This window comes from Macrosteles quadrilineatus, unplaced genomic scaffold (genome assembly GCF_028750875.1).
Source record: "Macrosteles quadrilineatus isolate MER2022 unplaced genomic scaffold, UCM_ALF_1.0 Scaffold_41__1_contigs__length_1036756, whole genome shotgun sequence".
NCBI classification, from domain to species: Eukaryota; Metazoa; Arthropoda; class Insecta; order Hemiptera; family Cicadellidae; genus Macrosteles; species Macrosteles quadrilineatus.
In genome coordinates, this window is record NW_026542634.1 from 81417 (window position 1) to 105528 (window position 24112).

The following is a 24112-nucleotide window of genomic DNA, read 5'->3' on the forward strand; positions in this document are numbered from 1 at the left end:
TACATATATGTATATAGGACCAGGTGAGTTTCCTACTTCTTATATTCACTAGACATTAAATATTGTTTTGTAATAATCAAGGGCTTTTGTGAGAAAAATAATAATTGACAGACTAGACTAATAATTCCCTCAAAATTAAATGGCAGGTGCTGCTGGAAAAAGTGTTACTCGTTCCCAGTTTCCAACATTCCAACCCTATTTGCCATTGCCAACTCGCCTCCCTCCTAGCGTGGATTGTTGAGAAAAGTTCATTAATCAATCTGTTTAGTTCAGTATATCACAAGAGCGGATTTTTATGTTATCTATGAGAGATAACAGATACACTAGTAGTCTTGTTTCGTTCACTGAGTCTGATCTGAATTTCATGTAGAGATTTACCTCTAGTTTCTATCACATATTTACGGATTAACAGTGTTCCAAGAGCACACCCTATTGCATATAGTAAGTAATTCACATAGACACCCATAGAGTCAGAAATTATAAGATATATTTTTGTCGAAAGAAAACTTAAAATGGCAAACACAATACTGGTCATAGCTGAACAAACTGCCTTTACATTGGCTGAAAAGAGTTCTCCCTTTACATTGGCAACAATAGGTCCAAGGCCCACTGAGTACACCACAGCATGTATTGCAAAACAGTAGAATGGTATCTGAGCGAACGCTGAAACATCGACTGATGTGTTATCATTCAGAAAAAACCAGAGGCCTGGAAGAAGTGTCATAATTGAGCACCCTAGAGATGACAAAGTCAGTAAAAATCTTCTAGGATATTTATCTAAGATGAATATAGAGCCAATGCATGTAACTACTGATATCACTCCCAGGATGATGACACATTCATTAGGACCAAAGGAATTAAATGCCTCAGGAGGAAGTGTTGTGGAGGTGTAAGCCATCATCACATCATACCCACTCAGATTTTTTACCACGGATAAGATCATAGTAATGCCAACTGCCTTACGATTTGCTCTATCTTTGAACAGATCTTTGACTGAACCTTTATTTTGTGTCTGGGAAATTACCGTTTTTTCTACCATTGCTAATTCCTGATCAAGAGCTGGATCGTCTTTCCTTTGCAACCACCTCAGAGCCTCTTTTGCTTCTTGTTTTCTGTTCATCATAACAAGATAATATGGAGACTCCGGGATGAACGCCGCCACAAGGAAGTACAAGGCTGGCACCAGACCACAGGTGAGAGCAAGAGTTTCATATGACACATAGGGACCTACAATAAATACTAATAGACCACCCAGAGTCTTGAAAAGGTTGTTGAAGTTGGACATTGACCCTCTTATAGACGGTTCTGCTATCTCTCCAATATAGACGGCACATACTGTGTAGGCTGCTCCTGCTGCCAATCCGTTGAGGAAACGAGCAACATACAAGTACCATGCAGAGGGACTGTAATACGTGATAATCCATGCAGTGAGAGGCATTACGTTTAACACGTACAAGGTCCATTTCCTTCCAATCTTGTCCATGAGTTGACCAACAGGTAAAGGGCTTAGTGTGTTACCAAAGAACATGAGAGATACCACCCAAGATATCTCGGAATGGTCCAAGGAGAGTGGTGCATTGTTTTCTTTGATCTTGGGTAATGTAGGAGATGGCCAAGCGGTAGCCATGCCCAGCATCAGCATTGGTAATGCCACTGAAACATTACAAATAATATAGATTTAAGTATTTTTATTATCTCATTATTTTAAAAGGAATATTTTTCTCAAAACACACACACACACACACACACACACACACACACATACGGGGTTTTACCGAATACTCGCAAACACCTAATTGTGGCATCTTTCAACCTGCGGCCACCAGTGGATGAAGGAAGGTGGTAGAAACATGTCTGCATCGATATTTTTAATGAACACTCAATTTTAACATCTAACATTCCAGTTTTTAAATTGTGGCACCATGCCACAAATCGGTATATATCAACAGTGTGTGGACAGGATGCCACTAATGCGTTGTAGTGCTTGAGCGGTGTGTGCGCCCCCCCTACTTCTCGCGTGCGCTGTTGCCAGTTCTCCGTTCTAGTTCCTTCATTCCGTTCTGTATTCATGTGGCTATGCCCTAGCCGCTGTAGCTCATTTCCCGCGCTCATGACGTCGTCTTTTATTAGTGTAAGGATTTTATATGAAGTTTTTTTCAAAGCTCCAATAATTTTTACAATTATTGGATTTAAAGTCAATGGACCAAATGAAATGTCGTGAGGATTACATAAAACTACATGCTATTTTGTTGATATTTTATCGTCACATTGTACCTATGTATGGTTTACGAACTGAGATACTTGGAATAAAGGCCTTAATGTGCTGGGTAAATTATCAGTTTCATGGGAATCTATATATTAATTACGTAAGCCGATTCTTTGCGTCAAAATTGTGGGCGACTGGGAAGTCGTAGAACGACGTGAGAGGGCTCAAATTAAAGGTCTTTATCCCGTGACGGCGGGAAAAATAGTGAAATTCCCAAAATCTTAACACAAAATTAGATATAACGTACAATGTTCTCCATAAGAATAGCATTAGAAGGCATTTACTGCTGATTTTTGTTTACTTCAATCCAGCTGATCGTGATTTTATCATTAGCAAGTAAGCTTACATTTGGATTACTCATTTGCCAGTCAATTCTGCAATGTAATGTATACTATATAAAACCAACTATATAAAGGGATAACGTTACCTTTAATAATCAAGACTTTTTAGTTATGTCAAAGTTGAAATAAATTGTTTTCAAGATTTAAGAAACGATTCAAGATTAAAAGAAGGTCTTCTTTGTTTTTATTTCAAAACATATGTAAAAGATTTATTCCAATTTTTTTTTTAATTTACTAACATTTATATTTGAGATTTATTGTAGTGTTTAATCAATATTTTGTATGAAGTGGAATAACCTCAACGGTTACTCTTAGAAAACAATTTGGGAATAGAGATGAAGTAGGTTCGTACAGGTATTTAAACGAACCAAAAATATTTATGTCGTGATTAGTTTCGATAACTGGGTAATGGAACCCTAACTAGCCGCAAAATAGTTGGTAATTAGACGTTGACTAGGCCCTTTTTTGGTAGAATATGTAAATCAATCGCACCTTTAGGAGGATTACACAACATACTTACACTAGGCTAATAGTGGTTTTTTAATGTTGATCACAAACAAATTTAGGTCCAAGTTCTGTCAATGGGATGCCTTTACTTAAGAATAATTTTGTTAAACCTTTACAAAATGAGCATAGACTTAGAAATAATAACTGGGTAGGGTATCTCAACACACAATTTTTTGCCTTTTCTTATTTGACGAAGACAATTTCCAATACTGTATTTCAATCGGGGAAGCCTTGTTATCAGCATTAACCAAAAAACCAAAGCTACCTTAATAAACCAATATTTATTCTTAAACATGTTTGCTGCCTTTAGCAGTTAAACTCAGGAATCATTCAAATTCTCTATTGAACATAACGTTATCAACAAAAGCAAACAAAGACAAACAACAAACTGTTTTGTTTTTTTTGCACAAAAGATATGTTGTAGTGGGATATCTAGGCCTATCCTGACATATAGATAATTTGATTCTGAGTTTGTTTAAATATTCCAACAATAATTCCTTTTCCGTAGCTTTTTAGGGACTATGTCCCTACAAGCCACTAGTTTACATTAAAATACGCAATAAGTATGACTCCGTTTTTTCTGTATGCATATAATTAATTCATGGTAATGTAAAAGTATGCGTAACGAATTTTTCACCTCACTATGATGTTTTTAGCTGTTTTACATACATTTAGCTAGTTTATATTGGTGGCTGAAAGTTACGTTTTGCTGGCCATGCCAGCTGTCATCGTCATATGGGGACCGAGCAGGGGTTTACATCCCTAGGGCCGCAAAATCACTTGTTCGCCTATTTACTTAAAACATTAATGTATATTAAATGCACAAGCTGTATCCATGGCATTGCAATAGACTTGTTTTTTGTCACAGCTGCCTAGACAACTATTTATTGTTATTTTTGATTTTGCTGATTCCTCAAAATATTTCACATAAATAAGAGGGACGTTATATTGCAAAACATACTTGGGTAAAAAAAACCGCTCGTACCACGAGCCAAAATGGGTTTGCAGCTCTCGATCGTTTCACGTTCTCGACTTCGTCCCGAACTTAAAACCCGATATCGAGTCGGCAAAACCTCACTTTAGGCCCTAGGTACGAAATATACTATTTTTTTACGGTGGAATTAGAGACCCAAAGATTCTCACCCCGTTGCGAAGCATGGGCAGATAGTTAGTTATAAGATTATAAAGTCTTTACTGTTTTGTCTGTACATTGCGTAGACTCATGAAGTGTTTGGTTATTTCTACGTTGTATATAATAAGATAGCCGAAACGAGTCTTGTGTATATATCTGTACGTTTGTTTGATTCTTACTGTTATTGTGCCTGTAACGCAAAAATTCCAATTCACGTGTCCTACCTTGGGAAAACTAGAGCACCGTTCATGATCCAAATAGTTTTGTAATTGTTTGAATAAATTTGCCAAGTTTGATCAAAATATATCCATAAACAAGCAAACTACAACATTTTACAATAATCTTTATATGAATAACAAGGGAATTTTAAATTTACAATTTTTGAATTTGTCCTGTTACCAATAACCGTATAAAAACACTTTGATCTACTAAATTATTTGTTTTCTAAGCTATTTAAAAAGGTCTGGATATAAATTGGGAAATTTTGTATTTTTAAGGTAACGTTTTTCTCCATTTCATATATTAGTAACAATATGTATAGTATCAAATTCAGTAATAACATTGACTACTGTATTTAAACCTTAACACAAGTGTTTATATATTCATTGAGGCTACTGGTGCTACCGCTGATGGCTTATGCATGTGTACGTTATAGTCGGGGGGCAAACTGTATTCCGTGGGATTTTTTGTGAAGGGAATGTGTGACTATGTGGAATCTCTTTATTATATGTCACATAATGGTGTAGTACCGGGTGTTTACCCTAAAATTGCGGGGTTTGGTTTTTATGACGTCGTAAATCCAAGATGGCCGCCATGTGTGACATCTATTCATTAAATTAAAAATGACTCTTTTCAGAGTAAAATAATCGAATTTTAATTTAAACCATTGAATTCAGCTCAAAAAATCAAACAATTTGGTGTTTTGAATCATTGCTCTATGACCATTGGTTACCAACATATTGAAGGCGGAAAACACAGAACATGGTCCCCATGTTATCCTTATGGGGAAAAAATAAAATTGTATATCTAGCTTATTACTCAGCATATCTTAATAATAATTGGTATGTGGCTTCATTTAGTAGAGATCTACTTGATTATGACCTAAAATCCCCCATTTTTACATTTCCGTGGCAGCAAACCTGCATACTAACTTCCAATGTTATTCTTATGGACAATTTTTTGCATGTACTTTGTATATAACTGCAAGTGGTTATAGTAGTACGTTTTCTGTGACCTAAGTGATGTAAACAGCACGCTCTTGCGTAACGTGTAACGTACAAGATTTTACCTGACCCGACAATAAACATGGGTTTACGTACAATATTTTTCATTATCCATTTCACTCATCTTCTATCAGTAACGTTCTTTTACTAACAAAAGCTAGGTTAGGTAGGAAAATACTTTAAAGCATAATAATAACATCCAAGCGCACAGCTGATTTCTAGCGTTGAACATTGTAGGCTCTATAGAGTTATATTTTTTAAGTTAAGCACTCAATGTTATTTAAATGGGTTTCTTTACATCACCGAGTGAGTTTTTGATACTTTACATCACTCGAGAAGTAAGGAAGTTGTATACATCACGCTTGGGATAGGGAAGTTTAACATGGCGGGTTAGGTAAATCAATTTAAATTATTATTTACTACACAAATTATTTGTAATGTAAAACATTGTTCACCACTCGGAGCAAAAGTATATTATTTATGGTACTTAAATTGTTTTATAGTACGTGGCAGTGTAGTATTATTAGTTTATTAGTTGCTTGTTGCACTGTTCTACACACTGCTCAAGCTCTACAGCTCATTAAGTGGCATCCTGTCCACACACTGTTGATATATACTGAATTGTGGCATGGTGCCACTATTTCGAGTGTAGGCTGGCGCGAGAATTGGCAACGTAGCATTAGGAAAGTTATAGTTCCGGCGGACGGCGCGAGGCGCGCTAGCTACCTGTATGGTTTCGTGTTCCACAATTCGGTGTGTACCTGCGCTACTTAAACTTACATCAACGAGTTCAAAAATACTCAATTGTGGCATGTGATGTTTAAACGACGTAATAATGCTGGAAAACCTCAAAAATGATCGAATTAGCTGTGGCACCCTGAAAAAGGTGCCACAATTTTTGAAGGTGCCACAGTACGGTGGTAGGTTAGTTCCGCAGATAATGACCCTAGGGCCATAAATGGGTAGGTTAGTTCCGCATTTGAATCTGGTGGCCCCTTAAGTAGGTAGGTTAGTTCCGCATTTATATTGACAAAGGTGGGTTACACTTCATTAGACAAACGTAATTAGCCTCACTAAAAGCCGACGTAGAATGAATATTGAACATATTGAAGTTAAATATCCAAAGATTGGATACGCTTGTATCCGATAAGTAATTCGGAATATTGATGATACAAACTCTACAAATTTTAGGTTTGGGATGTAAGGAAATTCACCTGTTTCATAAATGTTAACAAAAATTACCTTAGTAATAATACTGATTTGACTTTTTAGTAATAACGAGTTGTTGGCCCGTCCTACGTCCTACGTACGGGAATCGAGCAGTCCACTAAAACTGCATATAGTGTATCTATTACTAATTCAGGCATAGTTTAATCAGTTCAAAAATGATAGTAAAGAAAAAGCTTCCAAGATGAGTTAAAACATGTGATCATTGTTATTTCCCCAACCTTTCCTCAAAAAGTCGAATAGTAAAATAATTCTCATAAGTTTTTTTTAAGATTCCTGAGCTTCGATTCTTATACAGCAATGGTTATAGAATCTTACTGATTTTCTATAATCAATGACAAAATCTCAGAGTAAATAAACTAACCTCATAAATCTATAGAATATTTTTTATTCAACCAGCTGTTAGTTATAACTAATTATATTTCACTAAAACAAACTAAATATTTTAAATACTGCTCAAAAAAATAAATTAAAACATCTATTATTTTACTATGTATATTTAAATAAACTTTCATTCTCTTACCGATTACATAAACCTATCAATGGTTATATCATTACACATAGTATAAATAAGTCAATTCTACGTATGTCATTTCATTTTCATCCAAAAGCTGAATTTGTGTAGAAAAACGCGGAATGTTTACAGTGTTGTTATTATACCAAAAGCTAGAGTATAATGTTAGCGTCGGCTGCTAGAATTTTTAAAATTTAAAACTTAATTTCCAAAAAACTGAAACCCTAAACTAAAATTATGGCTTTGACATTCCCTAGTTCTCAAAATTATCTTTCTTTCAACACAAAAATCATGAAAATCGGTCAAGTGGTTGATTCAGAATCGTGAAATAAAAAAACCCTATCACGTTTTAATATTATAGATAGAAGATACTGCACAGATACCGTACACACTAGGATTAGTTGTGATAATAGCTATGTAAAAAATCTATGAACATCTATTTTATGTCGTTTCAAAAATTAATGTTATTGTAGCAACCAATCGAAGCAAATTAAACTGTGACAGACTGTCAGTGCAGGATATCAGTAATACTTGATGAACAATAATATCTCTTTAAGAAAAATGAAATTTGTAATCAGTATAGGTTTAGACTATGGGTAAGACGGGAATAATTTTTCGAAAACAGTAAAAACAAGGTCAGATTCTGAAATATGATACAATATTTTACAAGACGTGTTTATTATAACTGTTATTATCAGCGTAGGTCTTTCCATGAGTTGTATACGCTTTTAGTAGGGTCTTTTAAACTCATAGAAAATTAAGACTACTAGTTTTAATATAGCTTCTGTTGTACCGGTACTAGAAAACTGCTCGATTTCGAGCAACAGGTGCAGTAGTTTTGTTTTATATTTTTAATTTGTTATAAAATGCTTACAAAGTTTAAAGTTTTTTTTTACCCATGACAGGTTTAGTTTACCAGTTATTAGCATTTTGTAACATATAAGTATTGCGAGTCCCATGCCTCACTTTAAGTTTAAGTTTCCTAAAATGATTCACTCGCTTAGCTTAGTCAAGAGGTGTCAGGTTAATGAGACATAAGACTGCTTAAGGGTGTTACTCAACGTGTAATGAACAAAAATTTAAATTTAGAAAAACAACAAAAGTAACAAAGTGTTACAACAGCAAAAGAAAACTTTGAAAATGCAAAAATCCACAATAATAAGATAAATTAATTTACAACGTTAAATTTACAAGAAAAGAAAATCAATTGAAAATTTAAAAGAATTAGTTACTGACAAATTACATGACTTGTATGTTTGACAAAACTTTAGTTATATATTTTATTCTTTTTACATACTGTTAATTGTCCCAGAAGCACACGCACCGATACACGCACTCCCAAACTCCCGATCTTCTTTCTTCGGTGGCCCGTGGTGATCTCCTCGATTGTCCTCTCCAGGTCCTCCAGCTCCAAGACTCGTCACCCCTCCATCTTCTTCATTAGCCCTTCTCATTGGCTGATTACCGATAGGGTGTGTGGCTTAAAGGTTAACGGTGTTTCTTGGAAGTCAGCCCTACCGGTCATCGCCTAGCTCACATCAGCTGGGAAAGGAATTTGTAAATCGATGCTCATGCTACTGTTCAACTCTGTTCACACCAACTGGTCGACTAAGTGTAATGTGAACAGAGTGTCTGCATAGATGAGCACCGTGGGTACAGGGTTAATCCCCTTTCTTACAGTATTTAAGCAACAGCTGGTGTAGTGGGATTTTTAGTTTGAAGATTGCGGCTTCACAGGGCAGGTTGTTGGCAATACACAGTTTAATGGTACATACCGAGTTGATAATGATTTGACTGGCTGGGATCGGTGCAAGAAATATCTGCATCAGCTTTGATACAAAACTAGAGACACTGAAACATGCTACTTCAACTTTAACTCATTCAGATCTTGCTTATTTTTATGGATTATTTCGGTTGACTGGCTTTTTTGTACGCTTCACTGCTCTTTAGAATTTCAAGAGATCTATTGTTTAAGCCGTCAAATGCGGAACTAACCTACCAGATTATAACCCACCCTACGGGACCCGGATTAGTGTAGGTAGCAAATGCGGAACTAACCTACCCCCCACAGTACGGCCGTGTGCCTGTGAAGGATGCCACTATTCGGTGAATACAAACACACACACACACACACACACACACGCACACACACACACATTCATCACTTCAAAAACCACTTTTTTGGATTCAGGGAAACTCAATACATATATTTCCACCTAAAATGCAACCTCAAAAAAATTACGAAAACCATTCTTCCTCTAAATACTATATACTGTATGAGAAAAAAGTATAAATATAAATATAGTACAGTACTAGTAATAATTATACTCTCAACCAATCACTATAGGCCTATAGGAGACACCTCATCATTATATTAAAGACAGTTTATGATTGACGATTTTTATAAATTATAAACAATAATGCATACCTGTCATCGCTCCAATGTACTGCCACATGAATCTGAATTTCAGGTTATTCGAAGGTAAAGCCATAATTTTTTAATTATTTGTCTGAAACTCAATTAAGTGCATTAATTAAAAGTTTAAGGAAACATAAACAAAATATTATTCCTGTCTACAACAAGAAAATAAAGCAAAACAAATGAGGCAAATTTACAATTCAAAATTGTGATATTTCAGTTATTTTTTGTTCTTTGGACTTGGTGTCGTTTGATAGGATATTTTAATTGCTAAATAAAAATTTTCTAAACGTATTTGAAAAAAAAAAACTAATTCTTTAACAATTTTAATATACAAAATTAAAATCGCCGTCATTTTTAAATTTATATTGGATTAAAATAGTTTTTTTATCTTTTACCTGAACATACATACCATGTTTTATAATGATCAGTTGAAAAAAAATTCAAGAATAAAAGCGATCTTGGAAAAGTGTTATTCTTGATTTTCTTTTTATTTTGATCCATAGAACCATTTTCTTAAGTTTGGATGTTTACTTAGGTAAACCTTGTACATTCCAGCAAAGACAAGCAAATTAAAAGACTCATGAGAGTTTAAGATCTGCATTTACCTGACCTGTAATCCTAGTTTATAAACAAAGCGTTAGGTAATATTTTTGATTATGGATGGAGATAAACATTTCATTCCATGTTAAAGTTCTGAACAAACATGAACGTAATTAAATTGAGTCAACGCCTACAGCAGAGCGCTCTTGTGTAACTGATTTCTGTCGAATACGACTACTTTTTAACCAAGGTAAACCGAAACGACAACGTATGATTAACTGTAACACCGTTTATACCATACCTATCAACTATCATAGTAAAAAAAATCATGTAGTATAGAATGATTTTAAACTCTGTCAACAGAACACTTTGGTTGGGTTATTTAACTACGATCTGATTTGCATATAGATGAGACGTCTACATTAGAATCTAAGTGAACGGATGTTCCGTCTATCAGAGCTCTATGTGGGCAGAGAGATGATCTGAATTAACATAATAAACCGAAAGGCCGATCGCGGATGTTGCCGTTTAACGGGTGTTGCCACTGTCGCGGGAGACGATACCGATGTCGCGGAGATCAGACGTACTCCGTACTCCTCACGATATCAGACCATGACCCGTTCCCGTCATGGTCGGGTAGGAGGGGTTATACTTGGTTTCCAGCTTGTACCAAGATGAGTTTTGACGTTGGACTAAGCAACCACATTTTAAATATTTTTTTGTTTTATTTCCAATTTTTAAAACATTGAAATTACAGATTTACCTTGACTTAAAATAGCTATTTATACTGTACAATTGTTTTGTATCATTGCCGTGACAATATTCCAATTTAACTACATACAGTAATGCGCTCAAACATTTCTTTAAGTGAGTCCTCTTTTTAAACTCTTCGAAAATGTTTCATTCTTAATTCGAGCCTTTCAAAATACCTTTCTCATTTTTGTTCCACATTTCCCTCGTTATTTTAAAGAATATTTCTTATAATTTTTTTTTCTGGAGAATTTCTTTCTTTCTAATCATGCCAACTACATCAGGGTTGAAAATTACATCCCTGACCTTCCAGCCCAAATCTTTGGGTCGCTAGCAGGGTGTCCTGATTGCGAACAGTCCTGATTGCGAACAGTCCAGACTGCGAACATGTTTGGTTCTACGAGGTGGAGGGGGTCGTCCGTGGGGTGGGGAGGATTCCTGATTGCGAACACATTTTGAGTTGTCGGGGTTTTCAACCCTTCCATAGAAACCCTTAACAGAATGATTTAGCCAAAATCACAACTTAAGACTGGTAATATACATAATGGAGAGGATGAATGTCCTTCAGGACACATATCTTTATGAGACGTAGTATTGTACGTAAAGCCGCTTGTGACAGATTCTTTCAGACTCACAAATCCGTTCTGATAATATTTAAAGTGGTTGTTTCTTTAACAGTAACTTTCGTACCTAAGGCCGAAAATGAGGTTTTGCTGGCTCGAGATAGTTTTTAAGTTTGTCCCGTGGTACGAACGCTACTTTTCACCACACTGTACCCTATTACTATACACTATTCACCACAATAATAATGCACACTGATTGTCAACACAAGTAGAACTTTAAGGTTATGTGAAGAAATAATTTGAGGATCAGCAAAATAATAATAAATAGTTGCTAGGCAGCGGTGACAATAAAACAATTCCATTGAAATGCTATGGATACTGATTGTGTATTTAATATGCATTCATGTGTTAAGTTAAGAAAGTAGGCGGGCAGCTGATTTTGCGGCCCTAGGGATTTAAAAACCTGCTCGGTCCCCAAATGACGATGACAGCTGGCATGGCCAGCAAAACGTAACTTCCAGCCACCAATTGACATATGTAAAACAGCTAAAAACATCATAGTGTGGTGAAAAATGAATTACAATATGTTTGACCATAGACAGTATGTTTTATCTATGGTTTGACTTAAACAAGCAACTACAATAACTAAACAATCTCAGAATAAAAGAAATAAAACAACCATTTCATATGAATACTATAGTTTAACACAATTAGCCGAAATAACATGCATTTGCCAATATCACATTCCAAATTCAATCATTACCTAAAAAAAAACATCAATTTAACGAGCAATTTAAATAACAACTAAAACAAATACAATACTTACATACATCTTACATCGGAAATAACATGTGCGTTACACATTACAAACACATTACAACATCAATCATTCAATCACATTCCCAACTCAAGCTCAACAACAGCGACTAAACCATCTTTACAGATTCCAAAATATTTGTTCGCAGTCTGGACGCCTCATGTTCAGGTAGTCTACTGCATTTTTTATGTGTTCGCAGTCTGGATGATTTTACCCTTGTTCGCAATCTGGACTGTTCGCAATCAGGACACAACCGCTAGCAGCACGGGTCGCATGTGGCAAGGCACCAGAATGAGAGGCTAGAGTACCATACAGTTCACATGCATGTCCACACACAAAGACATAATTCTATAACAGCTTGTTTTCTCTTAAAAATAAAAAATTGTTATACTGACCAACTCAAAATGAAAAAAATATCATGCAATAATTATGTCCCCATATTCTGTGAACCGGGGGGTAAACATTTTCCCCATTTTGAAGCTGAAAACATAAAATGCCACAATTTATTTCTAAACTATTTTAGAGCTTAAAAAAGAAATAATTTATTATATTAAAGCGTTGTTGTATGCCTAACTGTAACTGGGGAAAATGTAAATTAACTAATTCCCATATTATTCTTATGGAGACTAAATAAACTCTTTTAGTTGTCTTGTTTATGGATATTTTTAAATAAAACTTGGCAATATGGTGTGTTTCAAACTAAGATATCAACATTTCATTTAAAAACACACCATTACCTTCTCTGTAACAGCAAACCTAAGCACTCGTTAAAATTAATGTCATAGTAATTAAATCTGACATTTTCAGGTAATTATTTTAGTGGAAATCTAACCAGTAAATGGAGATTCGCTTAATCTGCAGGTTAGCTGCGGTGGGTGTATTTTATTTACTACAGTAACAAATTAATTCTGGAAGGGTTTTCAGATGGTTTGTAAAAACTGGTGTTGATTGTAACTTTTAAAAACAAATTAATATTTAATTTGAACACTATAAAATTTCTTTTAATATTACAGATAAATAATAATACTCTGACTTTTATCTTAGCTATGGTAACTACATTTTATAATATTTGTTGGCTACACTTCTAAGTTGTAAAAATATCTTACAGTATTGGCTTACGATTTCTTGGATAAACTAGGCCAAACAAGTTTAATAAAATAACAGATTCTATTTTGAATGATATATTGTTGCATATTATTATGATATCTATAAAGGTACTACTTACAAGGGTTAGTTTTGCTCTCAATGGTACTAGAAAATGCTATCTTGAGAAATGAATAAACACAGCTCTGAGTTACAGCTCTGATGTAAGCTTATCTATAGAAGCTCATAATGTCAGAAGGTCGTGGACCTGTTTTAGACCTGTATAATGGCACTTGATATCAAACCCAATTTGAACAAGAATATTATAAAATCATAGTTTAAGACTCACATTAAAAGTTTTTTTTAAGCTGCAAAGTTACACACACTTTATTAGTGTTTCGATATACTGTATCTTCTCATCTGAAATCAAACTAAGGTTTATCATTTGCTAATGAACGAAAACTTTTTTTTGTTTTATATAAGTGTTAATGATCCATTAATTTAAAGAAATATCTGTATTCATGCTGCGTGATGTCCTGGGTGACGTAGGCCTATTCATTCGTGCCACGTGAAAGGTTGGTTATCCCTTTGATTCACAGTGGTATTATCAGGATACCACTTGTAAAATAATTTTTACTGCATTGATGCATACTGGTATTGTGGAAATACCATACCAGGGGCCTAGTCAGTGCTGTAACCTAGCGTATTTTGGAGGAACTAGTAGCTTCTAGATTAATTTAGTATTAAAGTTGAAGTTTCAAAGCGTCATTGCTTGCTACAGGCTACAGGCTGTTATGCAGAGGTTTTGACTGTCTTGTATACCCTTCTATTACATATAACAAAGTAAGATATATGTTTTTATGTTGAATTAGACACTATGTAATTGTTATATTGCATCAAAAACACTGTTTTTGTTCAAACTGAAAGTTTATTGTGCCAAATATAGGTGGTATACCTACAATACCACTATGCTACTAACACTAGACATATTTTGTTGTTGCCTTACTAAGCTAAAATATAATTTCAAGCATATTTTGTGATAATTTTCGTTATTGTTTCAGGTAACTCAATCATAAATTTTACTTACTATATTTTAAATATTTATTTATTATTCTCAGATATCCAAAAGACATGACTGAAGACATCTTACTAACAGAAATTCTAAATGACGGTTGCTACGATGAAATAGGTTTATCAGATAATTTACCAGATGACAGTAGTCTCTCTTCGGCAAATATACTCATCTTCATTGATGAAAATACATAATTTATTTTTATCATTATAAATCACCTATTGCGTTTGGAATCATAACCCAGGTGAAGCAATTCTGTATCTCCGTCACGAATGGCTTACACTCAAAATCGACGAAAGACAAAGGAAAGGCTAAATTAAATTTGATCAAACATAATTTTAAAATGCCAGTAGAAAAGAGGCTCAAGGAGAACGTTCACATGCCCATAATATCAACATGGATGAGATGCAACTTATGCAGCACAAAAGAGAAAAAGATTCGCTCACACTGGGAATGTAACGAGCACAAAGTGTGCTTATGCTAGACAGACAAAAAATGGTTTTTATGAGTTTCACAACTGAACTAAGATAAAGATGAATCTTGAATCTTAAGATGTACAATAATTCTTTGGAAACTTGTTATTTTATAACAGACCTTCAAATGTATTCAGTATTGTCATACAAATGTATTTACGAGTACTAGGCCTAATATCTTGAGCTAATTCACTATTTTTCACATAGATTAGATAAGTAATCTTTTTATTACAATACATGAACAGGTAAATAATTGTTTCTTATCTATAACATATTGGTAGGTTTTACGTTTCAAGGAAGGTTTTTAATATTTTATATGCACATTAGACTACGCACTGATACACAGTGGTATATATAGAATACCACCTCGTTTTTTATTAATAAAAATTATAAAAACAAAATTAAATTTTTTAAATTATTTTTCCTGAGCTCTGACACGGTTAAGGTTACCAAAAAACATCAATTCAGTAAAAATTGAAATAAAAAATTTTTCCTGTGCATCAAAGGGTTATTACAATGAATAGTCCAGGTTCGCTCTGTGGTTTCAGTTTTCTACTTCTACAGTTTGCAATAAATATTCAAATGCCTATCTAAGCACTGTTTTAAACTGATCAATCAGCATATACATATATTAATTTTACTTTACTGCTATAATCACTGTTTTAAGAGAGGTTTAGTATGTTTTAGTTGTGCAAAAATAAAAGTTAAATTGGTAAAATCCATGTACATGTACACAAATGTATAACACCTAAATAATTTATGTTTACTTGAAAGGACCACAGTAGTAGTTAATTTATGTGGATATTATGTAGGTATGTCAGATAATTTTATCATGAAGTAAGAAATATTTTACTGCATGGTAATACATTTTTTGTGGGACACATTATAGGCCTACTTACATTTTTCATATATCTAAATTCGTATTTTTTCTAGGTTGCATTTTTAGAAGGAGAATATGACCACAGAAAACGTACTACTATAACCTGTGATATGACGTAGAAAATCTGTAATTTGGAGGTGGTCCCCTCTGACTAAGACCTTCAAATGAGCCCACACCGCTCATTCATCACAAACGGATGGTAGATAATGATGCATTCTGAGATATGATGCAAAATTAATTTTTAGTTCTCTATAGCTAGGGTGACAACCTTCACAGAAAGAGGTACTGGCAAATCACATTTTTTCTTCTTTTTAAAAAGGTTGGCAGCCTCTTTTAACCTTTGCATTTGCCCATTCACATAGGCTACGGATCTGTGCATGGAACGTATTCATATTCAACAAAGGGTGAGCCGGGTGAGCCGGGTGAGCCGGTACAGTACAAGGATTGATATGTGTATATAGGCCCACTCAAGTCACGCGCCAAAATTTAGATCGACACAACCCCGCACGTGTAGTCCTATTCCGCCCGAGTTTCAATTCGCCCGTAACCTAATTAGTCTCAGTTCGCCCACGGTTCCAGATTAACCCTTATAATCCTCAGCTCTACCTGCGTCAGGATTCTCATTCCATCCACGGAGGCGAACCCCCGCCTCCAAGGACCTCACCCTCCCCCAAATATGGAAATGCCCTCCCCAAGCGAATACCGGTACCTTTAATAGTATTAATGTAAAGTTGAAACACAAAGATCTCAGCATTAAAATATAAAGTGGTATATGTCCTTATTTATGTAGCCGTTATAAAGATATGTTAAATGTTTATAATCTGGAACATTCGTTTGGGTTGAAAAGCTTCAACAGTAATCTATATTATTTACGACATAATAGATTAATAAAATTTACTACCCATGTGCTGTTAGTTACTGTATGATTGTCCCCCCATCTAAAGTTCGTTAATAAGCAAGTTAAATTATTTGGATTATAGCGTTTAACAACAAACAGAAACATACGATAACATTGCGATCCATTCAATGATGTATTCAACGATTGAGTTGTTACGGTCAAGTTTATTTTTATAATTTAGGGGATTCAAATAATCTACGCTGTTCAAAGAGAGTAAATTAAAATTGATATCCAAATCTTACAGCTACAAGAGTTATCCAACCTTTTTTGACAAATTAATCCATAATTTCAAAACTTTGGGACAGGTATTAGGAGAAACTCCACTGAACAACGTGAGAATGATCTGATGCGGGGTATGACTGACAGACAACACGTTAAAATAAGTTTATCAACTTTCAATGGTGTTGTTGCTTTCTGCTTTAGCCTATTAAAAGCGGATTGTGGTTGTGTTTTAACCCAGAGTTAGTGGGTCAAACATGGACCACATGAAATTGTTGACATCACCCCACTTTATAGGATTCCCAACGGAGAAAAATTCGTTGGCTTAGGGGATGTCTCAAATCAAAGAGATAAATAAAGAAATTACCCTACTTAAAATATTTAACACAGGTTATCTCAGTAAAGCAACAGTTTTCTTCAATTCTTAATGCTGGAAAAACTTTGTTGCAACATGTTAACTCGAATTGAAACAGGGTGTTTAGCATTTATTAGAAGTTATCAGTTAAAACTTAGAGCAGAAATAATGTACTTGATCCTTGATGACGCAAATAGAGATATTTAAAATTAGTTTCTCACAAGTTTTCAAACAACTCTAAGATAGAAACTAGAATTACCTACTCAAATTTAAACATAACTAGTGGCATGTAGGGACTAGGGACATGTCCCTAAAAAGCTCAAATATAAAACAAATTATTGTTATATTTAAACAAATTAAGAATCAAATTATCTTTCACGCGGCAGCTCTGAAAATTGTAAGTTAATGGTTTTTTAGATCGCTTCAGTGAAAGCAGAATTTATCTACATCTATTAAAAGGCAAGCACGTTTCTTTAAAACCTTTTTTCTCAGCTTGTGTAACATATGTTCTTCTTCCCACTTTTAATTTCTGACAACAGGTGGACAAAATTGGAGTTTCATAACAATGTTTGTTTCCCATGTTAATCTTATGGAGAAATACGAAACTTTATAGGGCCCCAGGGCCTCACTCTTTAATTATTCCCCTAAAAAGAAAGTTTCCTGCACAACTTCACGTTAAGCTCTTCCCAATGACACCAAAAACATGTCAATCGTTAAAAAAATTACAACAACATTATTAAGTAGTTTCGGAGCAGTAACTATCACAAAAAACCTGCTTGCGTATTAAATAAGTAATAGATGTTTTCCTCGACGTTATGTTTCATACTATGCGAATATACCTCAGCTGTACTTATTTGTTTGTTGTTTTTTCAATTTATTACCTCAGGTGTGATTATTTGTTAGTATTCCTGTATTCTGTTTTGTTTATTTCAGCTTAACTTAACCAATCAATAAGGACACAATGCCACTTTATATTTTAATGCTGAGATCTTTGTGTTCCGACTTTACATTAATACTATAAAGGAAATTCGCTTGGTTTGTCTAACAAATATTTTAAGCTTCAATAACCGTGTAGTCGGAGGTGGAAGGTGATGGGGTCGGCTGACAACGAACTGCACTCACGGTCAAAGGAATTTACAAGGGTTGGAAGGGTAGCCCGCCTAAGCCATATGGAACTGCACTCACGGTCAAAAATTGGTCTTTCACGGCTGAACGCTTCGCTAGCCCCTTAGTCATCTGTTTATTCCGTCCTCTGTCTTACTTTATCCAATACTTTATTTAATACACGTTTTAGTGTCTGTCCCAATAAATACAACAATAAATAACCTAACCTAACCTAACCTAACCTTTACAAAAGAAGCTTCGATATAATAAGAATATAGCCTATCATGTTATCGTAAATACTATGCTAGAATTTTCTGTGCACATATATATGTGTATTTTTTACAATGTCAGTAGTAAGTTTATTTGTTGACGTTTAGATTAATTTAATCAAAACTTTTCAATATATTTCAACTTATTGAATAAGTTTTAATCAATTCAATCATGGTGTTGCACAATGTGATATAGGCTAATTAAAAACTGACCGTGAGTGCAGTTCCGGTACCCCCAGAAAGGCTCAAAGTGACAGTGAGTGCAGTTGCGTAGTTGGATTAGGACCAGGGACTGACCGTGAGTGCAGTTCCAGCCCTCCCATGGGGTCATAGTTGGGGGAGGGTGGGTACCTAGGAGGCGGAGCTTCACCTCCGTGGATGGAATGAGACTCCTGACACAGGTAGACCTGAGGATTATAAGGGATAATCTGGGACCGTGGGCGAATTGAGACTAATTAGGGAAATGGTGACAAATAAAATAACGTCTAACTCTAACTTGTCATCATACAATACCTTCACAGTAGTGATTTTTGTATCCTATGCACATTACATAGTAAACAAATCTATTTGTTCATTATTTAATTGGTCGATAATTTCAAAAGGAAGTCCTCTTCTGTAGGTCTTCCTCCTACTTTTTGGGACTTCCGTTGGGTTTAGCCACACATAAGCGTCTGATTGCATCGATTTCGAAATTTTCAAAAATGAAAAAAAGCACATTTGGTGCGACAAAGAATTATTGTCATTGCTACACCGAGAGTGGAATATCTCGCACGCGTTGGTGTTTTGTCACAAGTCCGCTATTCGAGCAGCCTAGACGAAAGGGAGGAAAGAGATCTATGTATTCCCATATCTAAATACGTTTATGTTAATAATTACAGAAGTTAGATATCTTTATGACTGCTAGCTGGCGACGAGTTTTTTTTACAAATTCAGCCTTTAGATAATGATGGCATATTGTAGTAAAATAGAATAGAATACGTACCATTGAGTTTCACTTTTTAGAATCCCGAGTGGTCGGTAATCAAAATGCCCCTTTAAGACATTAACAGCACCTCTATTACTATAAGCTTAAAACATTATAGCTTAAGTTTTCCTACTTAACCTATTGAATCAAAACTAGGCTAAATATTATAAAACAATAACTAAAAACTTATCGTACACCTCTAAAATTGAATATCTAGTAACAGACAATGTTAACAGTTAGCCTTCAAAGCAGCAACTGAGCAATAGTCCACAGTAACTGAGAAATAATATTAATGGTTTAGTTTACCTCTGTCAATATGGTCCTTGCGTAGTTTGTCACTACTGCAGTTTCGTGCTCGTGGAGCACATCATCAGGCGAAGGTCACAAAAAGTTAAAACATTTTCCTTACGTGAAGGTCGTCAATTAACACACCGAAAAAACACATAACACACGAACGGTACGAAAAAACATTTAACTTGGCCAATACATTAATATAGTCATGACTTGCCTTCTACCGGCGCCGGACCCCGTGTGTAACGTCTTTAATGTATTGGCCAAGTTAAATGTTTTTTCGTACCGTTCGTGTGTTATGTGTTTTTTCGGTGTGTTAATTGACGACCTTCACGTAAGGAAAATGTTTTAACTTTTTGTGACCTTCACCTGATGATGTGCTCCACGAGCACGAAACTGCAGTAGTGACAAACTACGCAAGGACCATATTGACAGAGGTAAACTAAACCATTATTATTGTTGCTGTATGGTCCAGAGGCTACCCATCAAGAAATAATATGTTGACACATAAAAGTGTAATTCCCCGGTCATTAGTCCTAAGTGTGATTAGACTGGTCATCGGGTGCAAAGTACGAATTCTAAAACTCTCAATAGAGCGCAGAGGTATGGTAGTCCTCGGTTGCTAAAAATAATTACGGCACATTGTTCACTAATTGGTGACTTCATGATTCCTCTATTAAACTCTAATATAGTAGCCTATTTAGAGGATAGGAATGTAGCAGCAATTTAAACTTTAAGTTCCATACAGTAGATCAACAACTATTATTATCAATGGTAAGAGTGAAAATGTGAATCCATTGAAACTGTGGAACAAGTTACTTAAAGTGCCACTAATGGGCTCTGTTACCAATTATTACAGTATATTCGTAAGTGCATCCACACCACTTGTATATCGTACTAGATATCATAGTACTGTAATATAGCGAGTATAGCGGCTAGTATCTGATAATAAGTAAGCGATTGAGTATTTTATTCCATTCAAGTACTCTAAGGTTCGCCAATGTAATGTTGTGTAGGAGAATGACACGGTAGAAAACCATTGAGGAGGAACCCGGAAGATTCAGGTACCTCTGACGGGTCATGTGCGGAGTTCAGCGTAGTTGATGGGGATTTTAAGGATTACGGGCTTAACTGTGCGTGGCTCCGATGTGCATCTATATTCAAGGGTTTGCTATGACCCCATTGGAGACATTGATAATGTGTTTTCGATCTCGCCGTGACCTCAGGAGTGTTGTTCACGATTCGACTGTGGCCATACGGGAAATGTTTAGACTTAACCGCCATCGTGGAAGACATTCACGATTTTTCCATGACTGCGGAAGATGTTCGTAATTTCGTCATGACTAGGGAAAGATTATCACGATTTCGCCGTTGAAGAAAATATTCTTGACAGCCGAGACTCGAGAGCCAAAATGTAATCGCAAAAGAGGTAATGTAATTTAATATATTCACAGCACCCATTTAATTAAATGCCAATCAATAAAATAAAAAAAATCATCAAAATAATTATTTAAATAAACAATGGGAATGCTGGATCGCCTCAAATTCTCAGTAAAATTTCTCAAAGCAAAAAATCGTTGGCAAACAAATAAAAACTTTTATACTGCCTCGGTGACCGACAAAGTTGGAATAGATTGCCTCACATATAATAATACAATTTTTATTTTTTACATGAAAATAAACTAACATGGCAGCGGGTTGCCAATAAGTAGTGTGTCGTCCAGTCACTTGGTGAGTATATAGGTCTGCCCACCAGATAGTTTTACAGGGCGTCTTTGAAGGCCCAAATATCCTGCTCGCGCACTCTAACCGGGAGCGTGTTATAGAGCTTAGTAGTGTAGTAAGGGTAGTCCTTTTGAGTCCAGGCTAGTTGGCATCTAGGTAGGTCAAGAGGAGATGGCCATGTCATGTTTGATAGGTTATGCTGGTTCTCACGTCGAGCAAGTTTTGCTAAATTTACTAAAAGTAGAAACATGCTATTTAATACGTACTGGTTGTTTATGGTCAGAACCTTTAGGTCTTTAAAGATAGGCCTACAGTGGTCATGGTGCCCGGCGGACGTAATCACCCTTAAAGCCATCTTCTGAAGAAGCAAGATGTCGTGCACTGGAGGTGCATGGTCCCAGAGTGCGATGCCATAGCTTTACGAGGCTTTGAAAAAGAGCACGGTACACTGTGACTAAGTATGGTTTAGAGATAACCAACACAAGTTTCCTTAGGAGACAGGCCACTCTGGCAAGCTCGACACATACACCTGGCTAATGTGGTGTTTCCAACATAACCTGGATTCAATCCAGAAGCCGAGGAGTTTAACCAGCTTCCTCACACAGATGGTTTGGTTTGAGTGTGCAAAGCAGTGCTTGAGTCTTCTCGTCATTTATTTTTAGCAAATTCTGGTTGAACCAATCCTTTGCTCTAGCAAGAAGGCATTCTGCACCAGTGCGTAGTTGGTTTAGGTCCCTGCCTCTCGTGATCAGAGTGGTGTCGTCTGCAAAGAGTAAGGTTTGATTGTTTAAAGATAAATAATTTATGACGATAGTAAAGAGGAGGGGGCCAAGAACCAAGCCTTGGGGGACTCCCAGATGTTGCACCGCCGATAGAGACGACATGCTTACGACCTTCAAGATAGGAGGTAATTGTCTGCAGGACCACACCGTTACCCCGTACTTCCTGAGATTGTTCATAATGATGTCATGGGTATTGGGTAACCAAGTCGAAACCAAGGGTGCGCTCTACCCGTCTGGCGCGCGCAAATGTAAGGGTTTTAGTTCTTCCTATTTGTAGTCCCAATTGTGAACCGATTAAAAAGATCTTGGTGTCATATTTTTCGTTAAATGTTATTGTAGTTTTCCCGTTTTTTAAAATTTTGAAACTTAAAAAAAAATTGGGCTCAAAGGTTGGTAAAAAATGTTCAAATACGCGTTTTTTTATCATAAGTTTTAATGCATTAAAATAGTTTTAAAAGAAAAAAGAAAAAACGGGAAAAGTGCAATAGGTTCTTAAAAACAAGAACCTGCAGTCAGTTTACTAAAAAGTTGAAGGATAACTATTTAATCAAGTATACTCGAAAGGCTTGCAAGCGCTCTTCATGGCGCTGTTCAATGCAATGGTATAGGGACATCGGCGTTCAGCAGCTTCGTATTGAGAAATCCGAGCTGAGGTAGAGCGCACCCTTATTTGACTCAAAATACTCAATCAGTTGTACCTTCATTACAGACTCCATTACTTTGGAGAGAGCAGACAGTATAGCAATATAGGTCTGTAATTAGACAGCTGTTAGGGGTATCACCTTTTTTGAAGACAGGGGTGGACAGTCTTAAGCACATCAGGGAAACAGCTGTTTCTCAAACAGAGGTTGATAAATATCCGTGATAGGATCCACGATGGTGTTAATGGTTGGATGGATGGTGTTGATGGTGCCTTTAGAACTAAGCAGGAGACACCAAAACACCATAAATAATAATAAAGTTAGGGCTCATCTTTTCCAATAATTTACTATGACGACAGATGAGACATCTAGGAGGGAGGCCGCCAGGTCAGTCTGTAAAACAGACAGGTTGACTACAACATTGGCAGCGATTTGGGAGAAATAATTGTTGAAACCATCAGGGGCTGTTACAGTCTTAGGTCTAGGAGACCGGTGAGACTTTACAATGTCCATCTAATGCTAGGAGGATTAAACATTAAGGAGAGGGCACGCGAATAGGAATACACGTGTTGCGGTGAAGCCAGCTTTAGCAGAACACTAGAGGGGCACGCGGAGCCGTAGAGTGGCAAAAAGCCTCGGCTATAACATGGGAGAGATAGGGAAAAACGCGACGCGCGCTGTTTTGAATTAAAATTGCCGCTAAACTAAAACACCTGTGTTATTCACCGATGGCATTCTTAAAGTAAATTAAATTTCCTATCGAACGGTGTCAATCATTCCTATAAAAACTATTATTTATTATTTATTATTGAAGATCAAAGTTGAAAGAATTGACCTGGACATTGAACATATGATTACTATAATTACGTTTTTGAAAAAAATATGATGTATCTACACAAATTAACAATTTATTCGTGTTCCTTAAGAGTTTATCGAAATAAAAAATATATATTTACCTATATTTAAAAGTGGTATTTAGAAAAATAATTACAATAAAGTTTTATTTTTATTTTTCCAGTTTATAAAACAATCTTACTAATAATAGGTTAAAATG

General features: G+C 35.6%; 1 protein-coding gene across 1 annotated transcript; it reads right to left on the bottom strand.

Annotated features, from left to right (window-relative positions):
* Positions 1–298: 298 nt before the first annotated feature.
* Positions 299–9665, bottom strand: LOC129005881 (facilitated trehalose transporter Tret1-like). The gene is made up of 2 exons (XM_054434916.1): positions 9639–9665; positions 299–1653 (listed from the first exon to the last, which is right to left on the bottom strand). The coding sequence occupies exons 1-2, from the start codon at positions 9643–9645 to the stop codon at positions 299–301; spliced, it is 1362 nt and encodes a 453-aa protein (XP_054290891.1). The 5' UTR covers positions 9646–9665.
* Between the last annotated feature and the right edge of the window lie 14447 nt (positions 9666–24112).